Source organism: Coenobita brevimanus, chromosome 72, assembly GCF_032717465.1.
Source record: "Coenobita brevimanus isolate Jiangsu-jjx chromosome 72, ASM3271746v2, whole genome shotgun sequence".
Classification (NCBI taxonomy): Eukaryota; Metazoa; Arthropoda; class Malacostraca; order Decapoda; family Coenobitidae; genus Coenobita; species Coenobita brevimanus.
Window position 1 is genome coordinate 1,799,347 of NC_137025.1, and position 19,511 is coordinate 1,818,857.

The following is a 19,511-nucleotide window of genomic DNA, read 5'->3' on the forward strand; positions in this document are numbered from 1 at the left end:
AAAAATAGAATATATAAGGGAAGGCAGGATTTTTAAGTTAAGAAGTGGGCTGAGTGATTTTTAAAATAATTATGGTTGTATGTTGAGAGAAGTTATTTGGTGGAATATGTAAGAGAAATTGATAATGATGAAGGTAATGATTGTGAAGGGATAAATATTCATTGGAACAGCCACAAAAATTATGCAATCAGCAATTTCATAAAAACCATTGTGACTCCTCTTACAGAATTTTCACAGATTAATTGTTATGTTTAGAGAACCAGAAATGGCAAACTTTTTTCTCTCTTTGCACAGAGTCTCATAGAATGTTGTGGGGTAACTGAAATTTTACATATTATCAGTGGCATGCTTTTTTTTTTTTTTTTTTTTTTTTTTTTTTTTTTTTTCCCCCCCCAGATATTATCCTAAGAGAAATTATGATGTGTTTTGGGTATGCTTCATAGTTCTGTTTTATTTTTTTAGGGAAAAAATTTGTGTGTATGATTTTTGCCAAGTGGTTCAGTAATTTTGAGTGATGTTTGATCAGCCAAGAGAATGAAAGTTTTTCTAAGTAATATTTAGTTCACGTGCCAGATCATTGCTAAATTTCATTCATATCTCATTTCATTGTCAGTGACTCCGCATTTGACCATCACCTGAGGGTTTGGTCAGCCCACATTTGTTTTGTTCGTGTCATCTGTGTACATAATGCATAACGTTAGCGCTTCCCATTAATTTATGGTTTAGGTTTAGTCGCCGCTGAGTACAAATTTTCTTTGGTTCCTCTTGCATTCTGTCTTTCTGTGGGGTATATGATAAAGCTAAATGAGTTCCATCGGTTAGTGGGGAAATAGGGCTCAGACAATGATGATGATAGTGGTGGTGGTGGTGGTGGTGATGATGATGATGATGGTGGTGGATATGGATGAAGTTTGTTTATTTTCGTGTTATAAGATAAAGATGCATTTATATATTTTTTTGGAATTTTGTTCTGGGGTTGTAGATTTGCAGTGGTTAATATAGAATTCCAGTGTGCTCAAGTTGAGATTTGAATGACTGGTATTGTTTGAGAATTATGGAATTAGAGGAAAATATTGGGATCATTCTTTTGCGTGCACCAGTGTTGCTGAGGAATCACGAGAGGATTATATAGTTTTGGAAAGGTAGAATTGTCAAATATTTTTATTTGTTCATTTGCAGGGACATTATTAAATTGAGGGGCCTGATTTGGGGTACTAAGACAGTCATACAGTATAGAGATTCATAAAGATTACACTTATTTTTTTATACCTGTGACACAGACAAATACAGAGCCTTCACGAATATCTTGTTTGTGAAATTCAAAAACTTTGTTTGATATTGAGTTGTCTTGTGTTCAGTCAAGTTCCTAGCCCCTTCAATCTGATGGAATATATATATATATATATATTTTTCTTTTCCTTTCTTTTTTCTTTCCTTGCTACCACTCGACTTTTATTTGGAAAACTTTGGGTAATAGTTGTAAATGTAGCCCCAGGCTGATCTGAAACATGAACCCGTGGACTGCTGGCTGAAATTGTCCTCCTCCTGCCATTCACTATTCTCTTTTAGGGTAAAAGGAGGGAACTGAGGGACATTTGAATAACTAGGCAGTGAAATACCCAGCTGTATCAGTGTCACCACTTGAAGGCATCCCTCTACAGCACCTCTTGAGTAGTAGAGGAGTTTCATGTTGATTGTTTTGTCCCCTTCACAGCATGAGGATTCCCCAGATTAAAATAAAATAGTCTAGAGACAGCAAATATTAAAAAAAAAAAAAATTGTGTCCTTGGGCTCTTTATATATATATATATATATAATAATTTCCATCCATCCATCCATCATCCAATCCTACATTGCCCCATGAGGAGCGTAGGAGCCAACCCGGGGCTAGGCAGTTGGTCTCGACATTTAAGATGAGAGTGATATATATATATATATATAATATCCATCCATCCTTCATCCAATCCTACGTTGCCCCATGAGGAGCATAGAAGCCCGGGGCTAGGCAGTTGGTTCTGACATTTAAGATGAGAGTGACCAGCCTCACTCATCCCTGAGTGGCATTACATGAGCAATAAACCCCAATCTATATATATATATAAAGACCAAAGTAGTTTTGCCTCCACTCCAGTGACATTCTTGCCCCCCGTGGTTTATTCTTGCCATTATCAGATGGTTTCATTCAGCTTGAAACCACTTTTTGTACCTAAATTAACCACTAAACAACCAGATATCCTTTAGAAGTTGTGAAAAAAATTTAATGGTAACAGCAGGAATAGAGTAAAATTTATATACACCACTGGATTCAGGAGGTTGAGGTGATGTTGAGTTGGATAGAATTTTTACTGATGTTTACCAGTACATGGGAACGGGTGCTGATGTCACAAATCTTCTCAAATGGTGTCTAGATTTGAGGTTGACTTGTTAGTGTTGTATTCATTATGGCTTGCCTTGTAGTCCATTCTTTTTTGGGTAAGGAAAAAAAATATCCTTTGGAAGAATTGGTACCTTTGATAAACAAAAGACCAGATTATTATTATTATTATTCTGGTAGTTTGTTTTTCAATCCCATCTAACTTCATGTCTTTGATGATAATTGAGGTTGGTTGTTGGTGATGACAATGACTGTTGATTAAGGTGGTGGTGGTGATGAAAATGATAGGGTTGATGTTTGTGACAACAGTGGCGATGGTGATGGGGATGTGTAAGATAGTCTTAAACTCTATACTGACTTGAGGGTGGGTTGCTGAAAGTAGATCTGGGTGTTGTTTAGAACTGTATGGAGTTGCCTGAATGTTATACCACTGTTTGTTCATAGCAAGAAAAGAGCAGGTCAGATATAGAAAGATATTATATACTGCCCCCCACCTCCTCGTGTGTGTGTGTGTGTGTGTGTGTGTGCGCAAGTACGTGCATACATGTGTGTGTGCATGCGTGCGCGTGCGCGTGGTATGTGTGTGCATGCATGTGTGTTTATTATAACATCCCCCATTTATTTTATTGGTCTTGTTCTTTACTTCTGTGTTGTCTTGTTCATTATTCTACACCTTTCCACCATTGTCAATAGTACAGTCTCACTCAATTTTTAAGTTAAACAGGCACACAAAAACACATTCCCATTGAAACATAGTGAGATAGGGAAATACATATAAGAATATTCAAATACAAATATCCCATGCCCATATGAAAAATTTTTTACACATCTGTTACATCTTGACCCCAGGACTGACCCATTCTCATATTTGAGACATACCACCAGATGCCAAGAGAAGCCTTGATGTTTCAGAAGAATTGTACATGAGCAAACATGAATACCAAGCTACTTCGCATCATGAAGACATGCCACTTGAAAATAGATACAGTTTGGCCAAAAGAGTATACAGTAGATGAGCAAGAATGAATACCAAGATACTTTGCAGCACTGGAAATACCTGCCACTGGAAAATGGAAGTTGCAGATAAATGTAAAGGTGCTGTAGAGGTGGAAAATATTGATATGTGTAAAGATGTAGAAATGGAAATTATTAGTAACTGTAAATATGTTCTAGAAGTGAAAGTAATGGTTAAATGTCAAGACATTATAAAGCTCTGACTATAAACAACACTGGTACCAAAACAAAAAAGGACTCTGTGAAGTATATAAACTCTGAGAATAATTAAATGTAAAGATGTTGTGTAGAATGATTAAACCACAAAAAAAAAAATGGACACTGAAATATACCGGTACTATATAAGCCCAAAGAAAATGATATGCTGTGAACTCATTGCTGCTTAGTCCTATGATTGCTGGGGCTTCTCTTGACTGAAGAATAATCGTCTGGCGTTAGCCTACGTATGATTCCTAGGTGTACCATTAGTAAGAAAAAGAATTACTGGAGATAGTTTTTGAAACCAGGATCACTTGAGATAACTTTTGAAGCCAGGATTATTAGGTACCAATAGCAGGTTACTCAAGATAATTTTTGAAGTTGGGATTACTCGAGATAACCTTTAAAAGCTTGGATTTCTTGAGATAGTTTTTGAATCCTGGGGAGTTCGAGATAATATTTAAAGCCAGGATTACTAGAGGCACCAGTAGTTCGAGAAACGATTATTTGCGGTAGTTTTTGAAACCAGGATTACTTGAGATAAATTCTGAAGCCTAGATTATTTGAGATTATTTTTGAAGCCTTTGACTCCTGGAATTTCTCTCTGTTCAGCAACAAACTTGTGGTGTTAGGCTGAAGGAGAAATACCCAAGCACTGTACACCAACCATAGAAGGATTTAAAGTCTGCATAATATTGATACATGGAATGACTCAAAGGCTAACCTGCCAATGCTCAGTGAGGGTGTTGAAATGAAGTAGGAGGAGGAGGGAGGGGGAGAGAGGAAAGAATAATAGAGAGGGAGAGAGAGAGGAAGGAATGGTAGAGAAGGAGAAAGAAAGAGTAGTGACTGAGGGGGAGAAAGATGACTAGGTGAACAATGGGCCTCTCCAGTGACCTCAGAAAGTTCTTGTTACAAGCCTCATTCATTAATGTTCTTTTGTGTTAATAGCTCCATTGTTCTTTTGTGTTATTAGATCCATAGTTGAAAAACTGACCTTTAAAATCCGTTTCCTGATTTGCCATTTCCTCAGTTTTCAGTACCAGTTGTAGGGGAAAATTTGTGATATTTTAGTTCTTACCTAAAAAGCTGATAAGGTCACCTGGTTATTTTTATTATTATTATTATTATTATTATTATGACTATTATTACGGTAATATTGTTACTGCCTGTTGTTGGAGGAAAGTTTTACCATGTTAGGACACATCCTTGGCTAATAATGAGGACAGGCCTCCTGGTGGTCAAGGGGATTAATCAGGAAACAGTAATTTGAACTTGTCGCTTTGATACCACAATGTGCTGCTTCTGAAAAGTCAAATCCACTTTTATAACATACTGTACTGCCTGTCCACAGTAATAGTATTATGTTTTCAAACAGTGGCAGAGAAAAAGGGGACATTGTTACAGTAATGTATATGTTAACCTGTCCTTGGGTCCCTACACCTTGTAAGCAGCAATAGGCTGTGGGACTGGCTATTATCGGTACTTATTGTATCTGTATAGGGTAGCCTAGCAGTGGGTACTAGGACCTGTGACTTGCTGCTTAACTGTCCCACCATGGAATACAAAGAGGAAGCAGAAAAGAAGAAAGTGGAGCATTAAGGACAAACTGAAACATAGTTGAAGAGAACTGGAACTCTGGGCAGCATAGGAGTACTGTAGTTTGCCGTGTAGGTTTGTAGGTGTTCGTTTTTAAGGGACATATGTTTAGGTGACACGCACACAGATGATGGGCGTGTACATGGCGAATGCATCTTATCGCTGCTAGGCCCTATTTCTTGAATCATGTCTCCACACTTCTGAGTTTTAGTATTTTTCTTTCTTTTCTTCCATTTTGTATTTGTTTTTGTTTTTTCTCTTCATCATTACTTTATTACTCCCCCCCTCCACTTAATTTCTTCAGCTCATGAACCCTCTTTGCTTTTCACGGTTGAGTTGGTGCATAATATTAATCTTCCTGGCTCTCCCTTGTCAAAGCAATCAAATTCAAGTACTATACTCATATATACTGCTTCATCGGCCGAGTTTAATTTGAACGTGGATATGGACGTAACTTCTTATATATTCTTCTGTTTGCCTGCCATTAATACCATTTCCTGGTGTTGGTATAATTTCTTCACTTCTGTAATTTCACTTTATTGTTATTCATGGACTGCACTCACATAGCTGTATATTGTATGTGTCTTTTTCCTGCTTCTTAATTTTTCATCTGTTTGTCTGTCATTAATACATTTTTAGATGTGAATGTAATTTCTTCTGATATCTGATTTCATCTTATCTTTATTCATGGACAACAGTCATATATTTTTGTATCTTGCTTCATAATTTTTCTTATGTTTGTTTATTATTCCAATGTGAAAATAATATCTCCCTCTCCGTAACTTCACCCATTCTTGTCAGTCTATAATTATTTTTATGTTTGTCTGTCCTCACTAGTATCAGTATGTGGATACAGCATGATCTCTTCCCATCTGTAAGTTCACCCGATCTTGTCTGTAACTTGAGGCACAAACATACCTAGCTGTACCCATCGACTCTCACCTTACTTTTGTGATATTAACGGATGTTGTGATAATTTTTATTTCTGGCCTCCAGTTTTTTTACTTGAAGGCTTCTTGTAGGCGAGGGTTTATCCAATAAGTGCGTGTGTGCGCGTGGTAACTATTTTTTCCTGTAGGTAGGTCATAGTTGGTATACTCTTCATTTTAACTTGGCCTGAAATTTACATCTCTCCATCTTGAGTTCTGAGCTGTGAAAAGGGATTAAAACTAGAACACAGCACTAGTCACAAGGAAGTGCTATGGAAAAGATGTTGAACTCCAGCATTGTCATTCTTCTGCCACCAGATTAGGTGCAGTAACAGCAAAGGGACAAAAATTTGGGCCAAGTTATGGTGAAAGAAATAGTTTTGGTGTTGCTTAGCCTAAGTGCCCATTGGAGGGAAGGGATACGAGGAAGATGGGGGACTGCCTTTGTGCTTTTTTTTTTTTTTTTTCTGCCCTAGCGCCCCTCACTGAGCTTGGAGTAGCAATTGTGAAAAAAGTGTGGATCATTTAAGTACCTAATAGTGACTGCTGGAAAATTAAGAGTAAACCAGTGTATATGAAGCTTATAAGGGGTTAACCAAGCTATAGGAGGCTTATAAGAATGAGTAAACCATATGGTGAAGAAGTTCGAATCATTCAGCCACCTAATAGTGACTACCGAGATGGTTATAAGGATGAATGTAAATCATTCTATATTAAGCATGCAAGGATGGGGAAATCAGCATATAGGAAGCTTATAAAAATAAGTAAACCAGTCTGTATGTATCTTGTAAGACTGAGTAGATAAGGATGAGTAGACCAGTGAGTAAATAAGGATGAGTAAACCAGTATATAGAAAGTTTTTATGGATGAATAATTACATATGAAGCTCATATGGAAACCAATCTGTAGGAGGCACAAGCAACAGACAAGAGAGCAGTGTCTGACTTAGGGAGGTTGGAACTGTCTGAGGAAAATATGTATTATTAGTAGAGTATTCTGTGAAATGTGACAAGCGCTAACTAATATCTACCATGCTTTACACTTCTGCTTGCCCAAGGGAGAGAAGTGGGCAATGTTGCCTCAATATTTGCCATAATGGTGATTTATGATGAGGGAGAGGATGATGATGTGTCTTTTATTGCATTAAGCATTTTTTGAGAAACAAGTTAATGTAAGAGGTAGCATGGCATCATTTGAATCAGTTAATTGAAGAGAATGATTGATCCTATAAATTATCTGGCCCTAATGCCCTCCAGCCACTGATAAGGCAGACAGGAAAATTGGGCAAACAGGGATGATACAGCGGTTGTTTAATTTACGTCACAGTGAGGACTGGCTCATCCGCTCTCTCCCTCTCCTTCCCGTGTAAGGATAGGAACTAATATTTTTGTACTTACGAAGAAGAGTATAATTCCTAGTAAGGCAAGGTACTGTACTTAAAAGTTTATAAAATGGAAAAAAAAAAAAAATACACACACACAAAGCCAAATAATGATGTGAGACGCCTTTGCTGCGTCTGCCAGATTTGGGGTTGTATTCTACGTGGCTTTGGTGAATTTGTAACGGTCTTCTTTAGCGATTTATTCTGCACATTACAACTAAAGATCCCCTTGTATGTAATTGATGCAAACTTTCGATATTAAAGTGATAAACATATAAGAGAATTATTAGGTGTAATGTGCAAATTAAATCACTAAGAAAGAGGGCCTGTGAAGCCTCTTGCACCACTTAGAATATGACCCTCAGCTCGATGTTGAAGCCCCTTGGATGTCGTGTTTTATCTTTATTTTTATTATTTCTTTTAATCTCTTCTCTTTTCGCTGTACTAGTGTTGTGAACCAGGGTAGTGAGTGTCTGCGTTCGTGCGCATGTGCGGGCCAGGTCCCTTATTGCGCGGAAACGTCTTAGTAATCCGTTTTACGTTTGTCTGTTTTTCGCCAAGAAGAGGAAAAAAACTAAATGACCGAGCGGATGGAAGTGAAGCAACAGGGGAAGACTTAGAGTGCCCCCCTCCCCTTGACCCCCAACCCCGAAGACCCACAGATTTAACTCGCCTATGCTACCTCCCCGTACCTCCCTAACCCATGGCTACCTCCCTGACACATACCTCTATCCTGCTTGGCCTCAGCCTCCACTTACTAATTGATTTGCCTCCCCAGCTCCTGTCACTCCAACCCAATCCCTGCCTCTATTTTTTCCTCCGTTATCTCCTATATATGACCCTAATGTCTCCCCTACCCTTTCCTAGCCTCACAGACCCTCTCCTCCCCTCCCTGTATGTGAATAGAAAGCAGCACCAGCGAATAGACAGCCTTGCATAGGTTTGATCCATAAAAGGTAACTGGAGTTTTTTTATCATGTATTGCCACCAGGGGGAGTAGGCTGGTCATCTGCTTGGCCTCTACATCCCAAATGGGCTAAAATAGACGGCTGTTACCTTTTATAGTTCACGAATACAGTATATCACATTTGTCTTCCCCTTTCATCATCTTTCATTTCTCTGGCTTTTAAAACTTCCTTCTTCCCTTCTTGTTGTTGTCCATTTCTCCTGCTTTTATTTCCTTACATTATTTCACTTCCATCTTGCGATCTTAACCTGTTTCTTTTCTCCTTGTTTTATTCTTTCCTTTCATTGTATCAGTTCCCACTTTCTCTGAGGTTTTCTCAGTCTCCTATTTTTTTTTTTTTTTTCCTCCCCCTAACTATAGTAATCAGTATTTCATCTCATGTTTTTTTGTCTCGTTCTATTATATCAGTTCCATCCTCCCCATTTCCTGGCTCTTCCTCTCCTCCCCTTTTTGCCTCCTTTTTCTCTTTCGCATCCTTCTTCCCCCTTTCTCGTATCTCTTCCATGTGCTTATACGTGTTTTCCTCTTTCTCTTCTTTAATGCATATTCCCCTCTTCACAAGTCGCCCCCTCTTTCCTCTTACAATATTCTCTGTCCTCAATATACCCTGAGCAGAAAGTGAATGTTTGCTGCAGTGTCCAAGGGAGGTGGATCCGAAAGAACTTACCCCATTGCCAGGTAGCATTCCCAGTCACAAAGTGATGAAAAAATAAAAAAAATAAAAAAATAAAAACAAAGTAAAACTAAAAAAAAAAAAAAATGGGGTTGAGGTTGACGGGAGGTGGGTTACCCAGGAAAGCTCTCTATCAATACATGTTCGGTCCTAAGAGTAATAAAAGTAAAATGAAATAAAAATGAATATAAAAAAAATAAAGAGGGTCCAGGCTGGGCCTTTGTTCCGCTTATGTCCGGTGGTTTTATTGTCCTTCATACTGACTAAGGTAATCTGGTGCTGAAGAGAGATGTCTTCATGTGGTGGTACTAAAATAAACAAGTGGCTTTGCTACCTGGCCATACAATTGTTCCTTATTTTCCTCCATGTCCACCCAGAGGAAGAGGAGAGACTACAAGAGAAAGGCACAGTCGGTCTTCGGACCACCACGTTCATATCCAGATGAGTCTGGTTCCACAACAACAACCATGGTAATCTAGCCTTGGGGTCCCCTACACTCCCAAAGGAGTAACATGGGATTGACATAGCAGTTACCTGTGTTTTGTTAGCGGCAGGTGGTGGTGACCATATTTCACTCGCATAACAATGGTACCTACTACCTTCACCTTTTTCATTACTTTCCTGTGTCTGCCCTCCTCAGATTTTATATTTCCCATCCACCCTGTCATTTCAGGCAGCTCCACTTCAGTGATAATCTCATTGGTTTCTTATAACTCAGGAAACCATTTACAATGCTGGATGGTAACCATATGGCCAAATAACAGGGCAATGTGGAGCCTGCTATGGTGCCCCTGTAAACTGGTGGAGAGACAAATGTGATGTTCATCTGTAACCAGACTTCCACACACATCCTTGTGCATTGCTGTGGTGAGACAATATTTGCCACTAGGGAGCATTAGTTCACTGCATGGGATGGCCTGGCAAACAGTTGCATGCTTGTGGAATGGGTCTTGGCTAAACAGACTGGAGTCAACAACAACAGCAACAACCTCTGTCATGTATTTTGATCCCCAGAATTTATTGACATTGATTCCTGTTCCCAGTAGGTGACATTGTCATTTTTTGATAGTCTTCCTTACTGTTAAGTTCAATATAAATTAAGAAAAAGTTGCCAGTTTTAAAGGTGTCAGCACTAAGCTGAGTAAACCTGTGCGGTGGTAGTAAGACCGCAATAATAGGTGTATTTGTAGAGAAGGGTTTAATGGAGATTGATTTTAACCATGTCACTGCTATTTTTTTTTCCCCCTAACTAGTCCAAATTTTTTCTTTTACAGCTTATTTCATGTAGCTCAGACATTGCTACAGTTCTGTATCCTTTCCATGGCATTTCTTCATGACTAGCATATTGTATTGTAGTACTGGTCTGTTATTACAATTCAACATTGAAGATGGAGAGATGGCAGTTTTTGGGAAAAAAAAAAAAAAAAAAAAAAAAAAAAAGTCCCCCTTGAGCTATGGTCCATTCTAAATTAGAATTACACTTACTCATGTCTTGCATCCCTCCACACCTGCCCATACTCCCTCATTTGAATTCCATCACCTTTAGCCATTCTGCTTTGGAATGGAGAAAGAAACTGGGAAGGTGTGGGTGGATGAGAGTTGTGATCAAGTTTAATTTTCAGTGGACCATAATATTGTCATGAGGTACCATGATTCATGAAAAAGGTGTCCTGGCATTGGTGAGGTAATGAAATAATAAGACTAAATGCACAAAGTAGCAAGACCCTGATAAGAATCCACAGGTTTTATTTAAATTTTGATTGAATCTACATGTTTAGTACTGAGTGTAACAAGATTAATGAACGTATAGGTTTGTCGTTATATTTTTGAGATGTAAAAATGCCCCTCATCTCCCTTCCTATCCTCCAAAAGGAAGATAGACTTGCAGAAGGATAGCATCATCCTACAGTTCACCAGAAGGACAGCATCAGCCTGCAGTTCGCCAGGTTCACATGCACTTGAACTTTGGGTCACATCAACAAATGGCTTGGCTGCTACAGAACTTCCCACAGCCACCCCAACCCAGCACATTTTCCCCTCAGGTAAGTTACTATATCAGCTGTTGCTTCCTTTATTTATGATTTTATGTGATGGCTACTGTTGTTTAACTGGTGTATTTTCACCAAACAGAACTGGGTCACTCCCACATCATGAATACTGTGGTCATAATTGCTTGATATTTAATGAGCCTTAGTTATGAGATAAGAATTAGTCCCCTTCATTACTATGCAAAATCTGAATACACTTGGCCACTAACTGAGCTGCAGGGAGTCAGGAATCTTTTGCCGAGTTAGAACGATTGTGCTATAAGATATTCAAATTATGATCAACTGTATATGCACCTTGTCTTACATGAATGGCAGTGACTGTAGGATGCAAAGATTTGGAAAGGGTGGGGATTGAAAAATTTCATAAGGTCATGTGAGTTCCAGTTCCCAGTAAATGTTGACCTTAATTTACAGTACTAAATATGGTTTAATGTAAATATAGTTGTAATATTGCTCCACCGCACAGATCTTCAGGTTATTTTGTTCAGTAGTCCACAATAAGTTGCAAAAGAACTGTCAAAGCCTCATTACTATGGTCATTTTCACCCAACAGTGAACTCTGACACCTTTCGCTTTGGTTGAAAGCCAAGTATAGTCACATCAGAGGGTGAACTTGTCTAGTAAACAATGACATGCATTTCTCCTACATAAATTTAGTATTATACTCAGTTTATAAAAGGGGTCCAGTTCTGTTGGATGAAAACTAACTGATTTTACTAATGGAGCTGATGTGCCAGTTTCCCACAATTTACAGAACATTTGTATGGAAGAATTTGTGACATTTTTTAGACATATTCCTGTCTTTCAAAATCTTTTATAGAGGGCAGAATGATGAACGGTTTGGAAAAATGTTTGGGTAATATTTTCACCTCTACTGTAGTTCATTCATTTTAACTAAGTGGATATTTTCATCCACTTCAGTTACATGTGAACTGTTTCATCTTCCATAGCTCAGTAGCAGAATATGACAGTGCGGTGGCTATACATCCATTCCATAGAAGTTCTCTACTACTATCCTGCTATTACTCTAACTTTGGCCTAGAACTGCCATCTTTCTGTCTTGAATGCCGAGTTGTAACAAAACATTATCACTGAAATAAGGTGCTGGTCTTGAATAAATGTATGAAAAGGCTGTTGAGCTGTAGCACCGTCTTTCTTGTGCTGAACTGTGAAATAAGCTGCAAAAAGATGAAAATCTGAGCCAAGTTAGAGTAAAAACAGAATATCTCCACATTCTAGTGTTAATCCATTCTTACAGCTCAAAATTCAAGATGGAGAGGTGGCACATTTAATGCCTAGTTAAGATGAACATACTGCAGTATACTTGCTACTTTTCTGGGTAATTCCTAACCTAAGAGAGGTTTGATATATTTCTCTGCCCATAGATAATGCACTCTAATATGATTATGTTAATGAAGAAATTGGAAGCTACACCCAGGCATGAAGCAGACACAGTGCAACAATGGGCAAACTTTTGTTCCTGACTGAACATCTTTTTATTGTGTACTATGACCACTTTAGTACACTTTTTTTTTTTAACTACTTCCAGATGATTTTATTAAACTTAGGAGATTTTCAAACTGGATGGGTTAGATACAGCCTCCAGAGAATCCTTCTAAATGAGAGACTTTTACATACTTGAAAAAATGTTGCTTAGAGGTGGCAGAACAAACCAGTGAATTATTTGGCTTAGGGCATAATTTTCAAACTGGAAGTGTTAGATACAGCCTTCAGTGACTTTATGCATACCAGAGGTCTTTCAGAGGTTGAATAAAGCTGCTTGGGGGTAGCAGAATATACCAGTGAAAGATGTCACCAGATACAATGGATTAAAGACAAATGCAGTGTTCAGGCATTAGTCAAACCAAGCCTCATGCAGGTATCACAAATTTATTTACTTCTATAACAAAGTATTGCACATTACCCAGTCTGTTTAACACTAAAATAATAGGAACCATTAACACCCATAAACACTATCCATGCACTGAGAGTTTGTAATTAATACCTTTTGGTTTTGTGGTCACTCAGAATCACTATACATTACTGTAACATTCTAATACTGTATAAATACTTCTAGTGCATCTTGTGACACTTGATCCTAGTACAAAGCAATCCACACAAGAACTACATACACATATAAAACTGAAGCTATACTTCCTGAAGTCTTTGGGAACCCTAATACTAAGGTTGGCCATAGTATAGATGATGTTTTCTACAGCTTGGAAGCTAAACTATGAGACAAAAGCAACCAATTACAGTACTTCACAGCAATTGCTGGGAACAGCTGAGGAAAAAATCTAAGATGTGTAATATAATTTATAAAAATGTGTCTTGGCTTGAACTTTGATTCTATTTACTTGTGGCTAAGTTTCCTGCCTTAAGTAATGGCGATGTGATGAGGTTTTATCCACACACCACTCTCATGGTAGTACCTCACAGGCTCAGTGGTAGCCATCTGTCTACTACCAGTATCTTGTCTCAAATGCTTATAGTACAGTCATGTATTATAATGCAAAGAGTAATGTTCATTTAAAGTGTTACACCTGTGATGTATGTACCTTTGCTGTATGAAGTATTAAATAGTACAATACAGTCAAGTAAGGTTAAAAGGCACTAGTTATAATACTGTTCCATCCAGTCCAGTACTGCTCCATCAAGAGTGTAGAGGCCTGGGGCTAGGCAAGAGTGACCAGTTGTTTGTCCCTTAGTGGCATAATGTGAGCAATAAACCTCAACTACCTCTTGGAATGAGATGATTATAGGTGACATTCAGCTGGAGTGCTTTAGTTCATTAAACCACCAGGTGTGTAAAAATTATCTGGGGAAAAAGTTACTGAATTAGAAGTTAAATGATACTGTACTTGTTGTACAGTGTAAAAATGTAACTTTAAATTACTGTACAGTACCTGAGTATAAAATACATAAATTTGCTCTTATTATGAAGATATAAAAACTCAAAAATGAAATTCATAATCAACATTACACAGCTTGACATAATTCAGCTAAGCGAAGGTGCAACAATTCACTTGGAATGCATAACCTAATGTATTATATTATATATATAGAAAAATGAGTCCTTGTTATATACTCAGGGCTGTGTTCTAAAACCTTAACAACTTTCTTCATATAACTAATACTGTAAACTGGAGGAACGACCAGCTTTATAAGCAGCAATGGAACTTTAACAGCCAATGTTTCTACTATGTACTGTGGAGTTTATGACAAAAAGAGGCATAAAAAAAGGCAACATATGATGAGGACTTACCGTACACACATCTTAAAACACAACACAAACAATTCACGTGTACCTGATGTAGATTTTACAAAAAGGCAAAGGTGGGGGCAGACACCATATGATGCATGACCATGGTGCTTATCTCTGCAACTTCAAGCCTGTGAGCCTGTGACAGATTATTCACCCATTATCTTCTGATACATGGAGGTGCTACCTTTGATACTTACTTTACCTGCCAGCCCACAAAGAATGAATGAACAACTGAGTCCAGTGGCACCAGCTGCCTGCACCAAGATTCAAACCCTGGTGCTATCAGAACAGCACCTTTACAGCAAGTAAAACTAACTACTCAGCCAACATGGCTAGTGAAGCATTAAAATGCTTAATGAGTTGTAGTATTCATGCCAAGTCTGGAGACTCTGTTAACAGCTCTTCCTTACCAGTTTCCATCTGCATAAAGTATGCTGATTATTCCTTACAAGCCATTTATGCAATCTAGGTCAACATGAGAATAACAAGGTGTAATGAGCAAAACAACTCACTATGGAACAAGTGATAGAATGCCTGCCAAGTTAACTAGCCTTCATCCAAATGCCTATATGATTGAGCAGTAACAGAAGCAAACTGCCTGCAAACATAATACAATACTGCATTGTACATACTGGTAGTTAAAAGCCCATTGGTTGAATGGAAAATGGAAGCTAAATACAGAAGGGGCAACATTCACTCATTAACTTGTATAGATATGGCACATATCTAGAAAAACTAAATACTGTACATTTTAAACATTAATTTCACAAGCAAAATCAGTAAAAACAAAGTACTGTACTAAATATTCCAGTACGGTGGCTGAGTAAAAAAAAATTTATAATAATAATCAACTGACAGTACAGATGCTACACATGAAACTGTATACACCTAAAATACAAAAATAATTATATATGGAAAATTTATATATATATTCTGGTATATAAATTGATGCCCACCAGTAAAACAACTAAAGTTTAATTTGAAAAAGGAACATACAGAGGTAGAAACAATGTCAGGGTGACTAGCTGGTACACTCTTCAACAAGGAGGCAAAGTTACTGACATTCTACTTACTCATTAACACCCTCATCCTAAGAATATGGTAAACTTTTTAATTCAGGATAATATAATTTTCTTCAGCTCAAAGATCACTCAAGCTGAAAATGTTAATGTGAAGAGTGGCATTCCTGCATTTGACATCCAATTCATTGTATCTTCATCTCTTGTTAATCTGAAGGTGAAGTTGCTTAAATTAACCAGTTAAAATCTGAGAACACATTTTTACTCTTATACATTCCAGCCTATTTTTGTTTATGGGATATTTACTGGTGTTTGTTTTTAATCCCTTCACCATCAGTCAGGCCTCCTAATGCAGCAAGAATATGGGAAGTGGTAATACATCATCAGATTTTAGGGACTGATGGTGGTTGCTGAATTTGGCATCCAATTTAATACTTCTTCATGACCTGTTAATACTGAATGTGAAGGTGTTTTCGTCCCATTGCAGACTGTCGATGTTGACAGGGTGCCTCATCGTGCGCTCCCTCATCACCACACGGCCATCCTCAGACACCAGAATCACCGTTGTCGTCCTGTACAGGACATAGTATACATATGAAGTATATGAAAGTGCAGGTTGGCCTGATAAGTCTTTTCAGTAACATTACCTGAAGTCTGTTCTTTTCTTTCCTTCTTTTATCTGTTTTGCAAATTTCTTTAATACCAAACAATTGTCTGAAATTGAATCAAACTCTGAAAGCAGCAAGATTAAACTAAAACGTGTCACTGGATTCAAGGGATTAATAGCTAAAGGAGCAACTAAAACAGTGGGCTGGACTTCACTATACAGTATTTGTGTCTCACTCACCTGGACCCATAGCCCACTTTGCGGCAGGTTACCCAGATGGAGGAGAGGGCCCTGATATACTCCTCCGGGTAGCCACATCCCTGTTCTGACAACTTTGGGTCGGGGATGTTCGGTTCTGCATCTTGCATCATAGCCTGGAGTGCCTCAATAAGCTCTTGTTCCTGCTCTGTCCTCCCCAGTGAACACACAATCTCCTGTAGCTTCTTCTGCCCCTTTTCCACCTTCCGGAAAGGCTTGTCAAATGCAGAGTTTCCAAAGCCATATGTACCTGGGACAAATCTCTGTTTATAAGCATGGTACTCTGATACAGAACTTCAGTGTAGAGTCAGTCCTTATTATAAGTCAGGGAAGTGTTCTTAAATATCACAATGTTTTACACATAACTGGCACTACTAACAGAGGTAATGTGGCAAATGAGCTTTACAGGTAAGTACAAAATCTAAGTAGGCAATTTTTTTCTTATTTTACTGGGGACTTGGCCACAAAAAGGAATATTACAAAATGCGACATACAAGACCTTACTATGTATGAGTCATTTTCTGGATCCAAGGTTACAAAATTAAACAAACTGTATTTTGGGTGGTGATGATTCCAAAGCCATACGTACCTGGGTCAAGTTGCTGTTTATTCTCCGGGCGACTGGTGTAGTAGTTCAATGTATAGGAGTTGTTCTCTGGGTCCAGAGTTATAAGACTGAATGGATTGTATTTTGAGCTGGATTTTGACACTTCATTCAGGTACTCGTCACCACATTTGGGGGATTGTAGATATTCAACCACCAGGGAGCCGCGTGACTCCCCATTCTTTCCGAAATTGTTGGCCGACTGGAAGATATTGAGGAGACACCCAATCTTGCCCCCTTCATTTATGCCCAACCACGTTCCACCCTCACGTCCTGGTTCCAAATCCATTCCTGGAGATTGTGGGAAATAACTAAAAGTTTAGAGTTTTCTCAGTCTTGACTCTGTCTCTGTCCCTCTCTTCCCCCCCCTCCTCTCTTCTTGTGTCCTGGCTTCATCTATGAAAATCATGATAATGATAAAAGTTGAAGACAAGCACAATCAAGTTGATTAAAAAACAAATGAAAACTAATCTGAGGAAGCAAAAAAAAAAAATACTACCCACAAACTTTCCTAAGAAATCAGTTTTTCCCTAAATGTTTTCCTCCCTGGACAAAACTAGGATACAGTATTGGTACTATATGGAGTAATGCCACGATGAGGGCTTTTTGGTACAATTTTCATTCGTTTTCATTTTTGTTTTTGAAGGCCCCAACATGCTTGCATGTATCAGCTTTGGTCAACTAATGGCAGCTCTCCTTGCTGCTTGATCTCTGGCAGCTTCTCTATTTAGTACCTTATCCCCGAGGCCACAGTCAATGACCTCATCCCAGGTCTTTTTCGGTCTACCTCTCACTACCCTACCCCCAACATTAACGCTTGTCACTTTTTGCGCCCAGTTATTATCCCCCATCCTCTCCACATGCCCAAACCATCCCAATCTACCTCTCCTCATCACACCACCAATACACTCTAGTCTCATCCCACCTCTCAACTCTTCCATCGTAAACCTAGCCCCCCCAGGCCTTGCACTCTAGGACACATCCACCTAATCATTGCCATTTCTGTATGTTTCAGCCTGTGAATATCCTCATTCTTTACTGCCCAGGTCTCACTACCATAAAGCATCACACTCCTAACACATGTCACATACAAAGATCCCTTAGCCCAGAATGAGAGCCCTCTTAGTGTCATAAGAGGCAACAGCTCCCTGAACTTCTTCCAACCACTCCTCACTCTAGCCACAGAACTAGCTCCTGCCCCACCTCCAGCACATAACATGTCTCCCAAGTAACAAAACTCTTCCACACACTTAAGAAACTCGGCAAGTTCAATCGTTTCACGCCTGGAAATATCCACATGCTGTCCCCGACACACTGCACACATGAAATTAGCATTATCTCGCAGTCTATCTCTAATACCACTACATCTCTTATGCACCTACTTATCACAAACACTGCACAAACTGGAATTACTTCCCATGCCCTTGTGGCAAATCACACATGGTCACTCTCCCTCTTCTTTGACAGTACTGTTCCCATCCAAAAAAAAAGAGAGAGAAAAAAAAAAGTCACAATCATCATCATCCCAACCTAAAAGAGGGAGAACTATTGACAAGAACGTAGGCTGAGGTGCAATCTGTGAACCAACCTGCGTATATTCCTGAGGGCCAGAGGTGGGCGGGTTGAGTGGGCCGGGCATATGTCTCGTCCCGGTTGTTTACTAGCACAAGGCGATACTGACCAGGCCGGGGACTGGGATTGATGTGCACTAACAGGATGCACATGGCAGTATTTGTGGTGTCGCAGGTGTGACAGTTGTGGTGGTAGTTGTGGTGTGGTGGGTGTGACAGTTGTGGAGGTGGCTGTGGTGATGACAGCTGTGGGGGCTGAAGTTTTAGTATGATGTGGTGGAGACAGCTGTGCTGGGGATTTGTAACTGGTGGTGGTAGTGACAGTTGTGCTGCAGGAATTTTGGTGGTGACAGTAACTGTGGTGGTGGTGGTTGCAGCAGTTGTAGTGGGGGATGTGGTGGTTGCAGTGGTAGCAGCAGTTGTGATGGGGGCTATGGCAGCTGTGGTAGAAATGATGGTGTGCTGAGAAAGATAACCTAGTTAAGCACTTTATACGGTACTCTTTACTACAGTACCCACTACCATTTTATATACGGTACTGTATGGCTGGAGTTTTGATACTAGTTAGTCCTCATTTAATAATCAGGCTCTTATAACTCAATCATCTGAATAAGAGCATTTGGCAATAGCTAGAATACAATACTGTACTATCCAAGAGGTGGTTTGAGGTTCCTCTGTCATGTATAAATGTTGTCAGAGATACTGGGTGACATGCACAACAGCAGCCAACCTCAGACCCTCCTTAGGTCTGGGGCTTCCATCCATCCATCCATCATCCAATCCCACATTGCCCCATGAGGAGCATAGGAGCCCGGGGCTAGGCAGTTGGTCCTGACTTTTAAGATGAAAGTGACCAGCCTCACTCATCCCCGAGTGGCATTACATGAGCAATCAACCCCAATCACCCCATTGATATAAACCTTCACTGGCTCAATACGACTGGAGTGCAATAATTACGGTACCCACTAAACCACCAGGTGCCAAAATTTGGTTATACGGTTACC

At 39.1% G+C, this 19,511-nt stretch overlaps 1 protein-coding gene across 1 annotated transcript; it reads right to left on the reverse strand.

The window, feature by feature from the left end:
* Positions 1-15,303: 15,303 nt before the first annotated feature.
* Positions 15,304-18,675, reverse strand: Tango2 (transport and golgi organization 2). The gene is made up of 4 exons (XM_080278306.1): positions 18,525-18,675; positions 16,922-17,227; positions 16,315-16,582; positions 15,304-16,039 (listed from the first exon to the last, which is right to left on the reverse strand). The coding sequence occupies exons 1-4, from the start codon at positions 18,658-18,660 to the stop codon at positions 15,907-15,909; spliced, it is 843 nt and encodes a 280-aa protein (XP_080134432.1). The 5' UTR covers positions 18,661-18,675; the 3' UTR covers positions 15,304-15,906.
* Positions 18,676-19,511: the final 836 nt, after the last annotated feature.

Bases quoted from the DNA above. Each gene is read 5' to 3' on its own strand.
- Tango2 (XM_080278306.1), bottom strand. From the start codon at position 18,660: ATGTGCATCCTGTTAGTGCACATCAATCCCAGTCCCCGGCCTGGTCAG. The intron at 17,228-18,524 runs GTTGGTTCACAG...CACAATCTCCAG, and splicing joins GCCCTCAGGAATATACGCAG to GAATGGATTTGGAACCAGGA. The intron at 16,583-16,921 runs GTACGTATGGCT...GATTTGTCCCAG, and splicing joins TAAACAGCAACTTGACCCAG to GTACATATGGCTTTGGAAAC.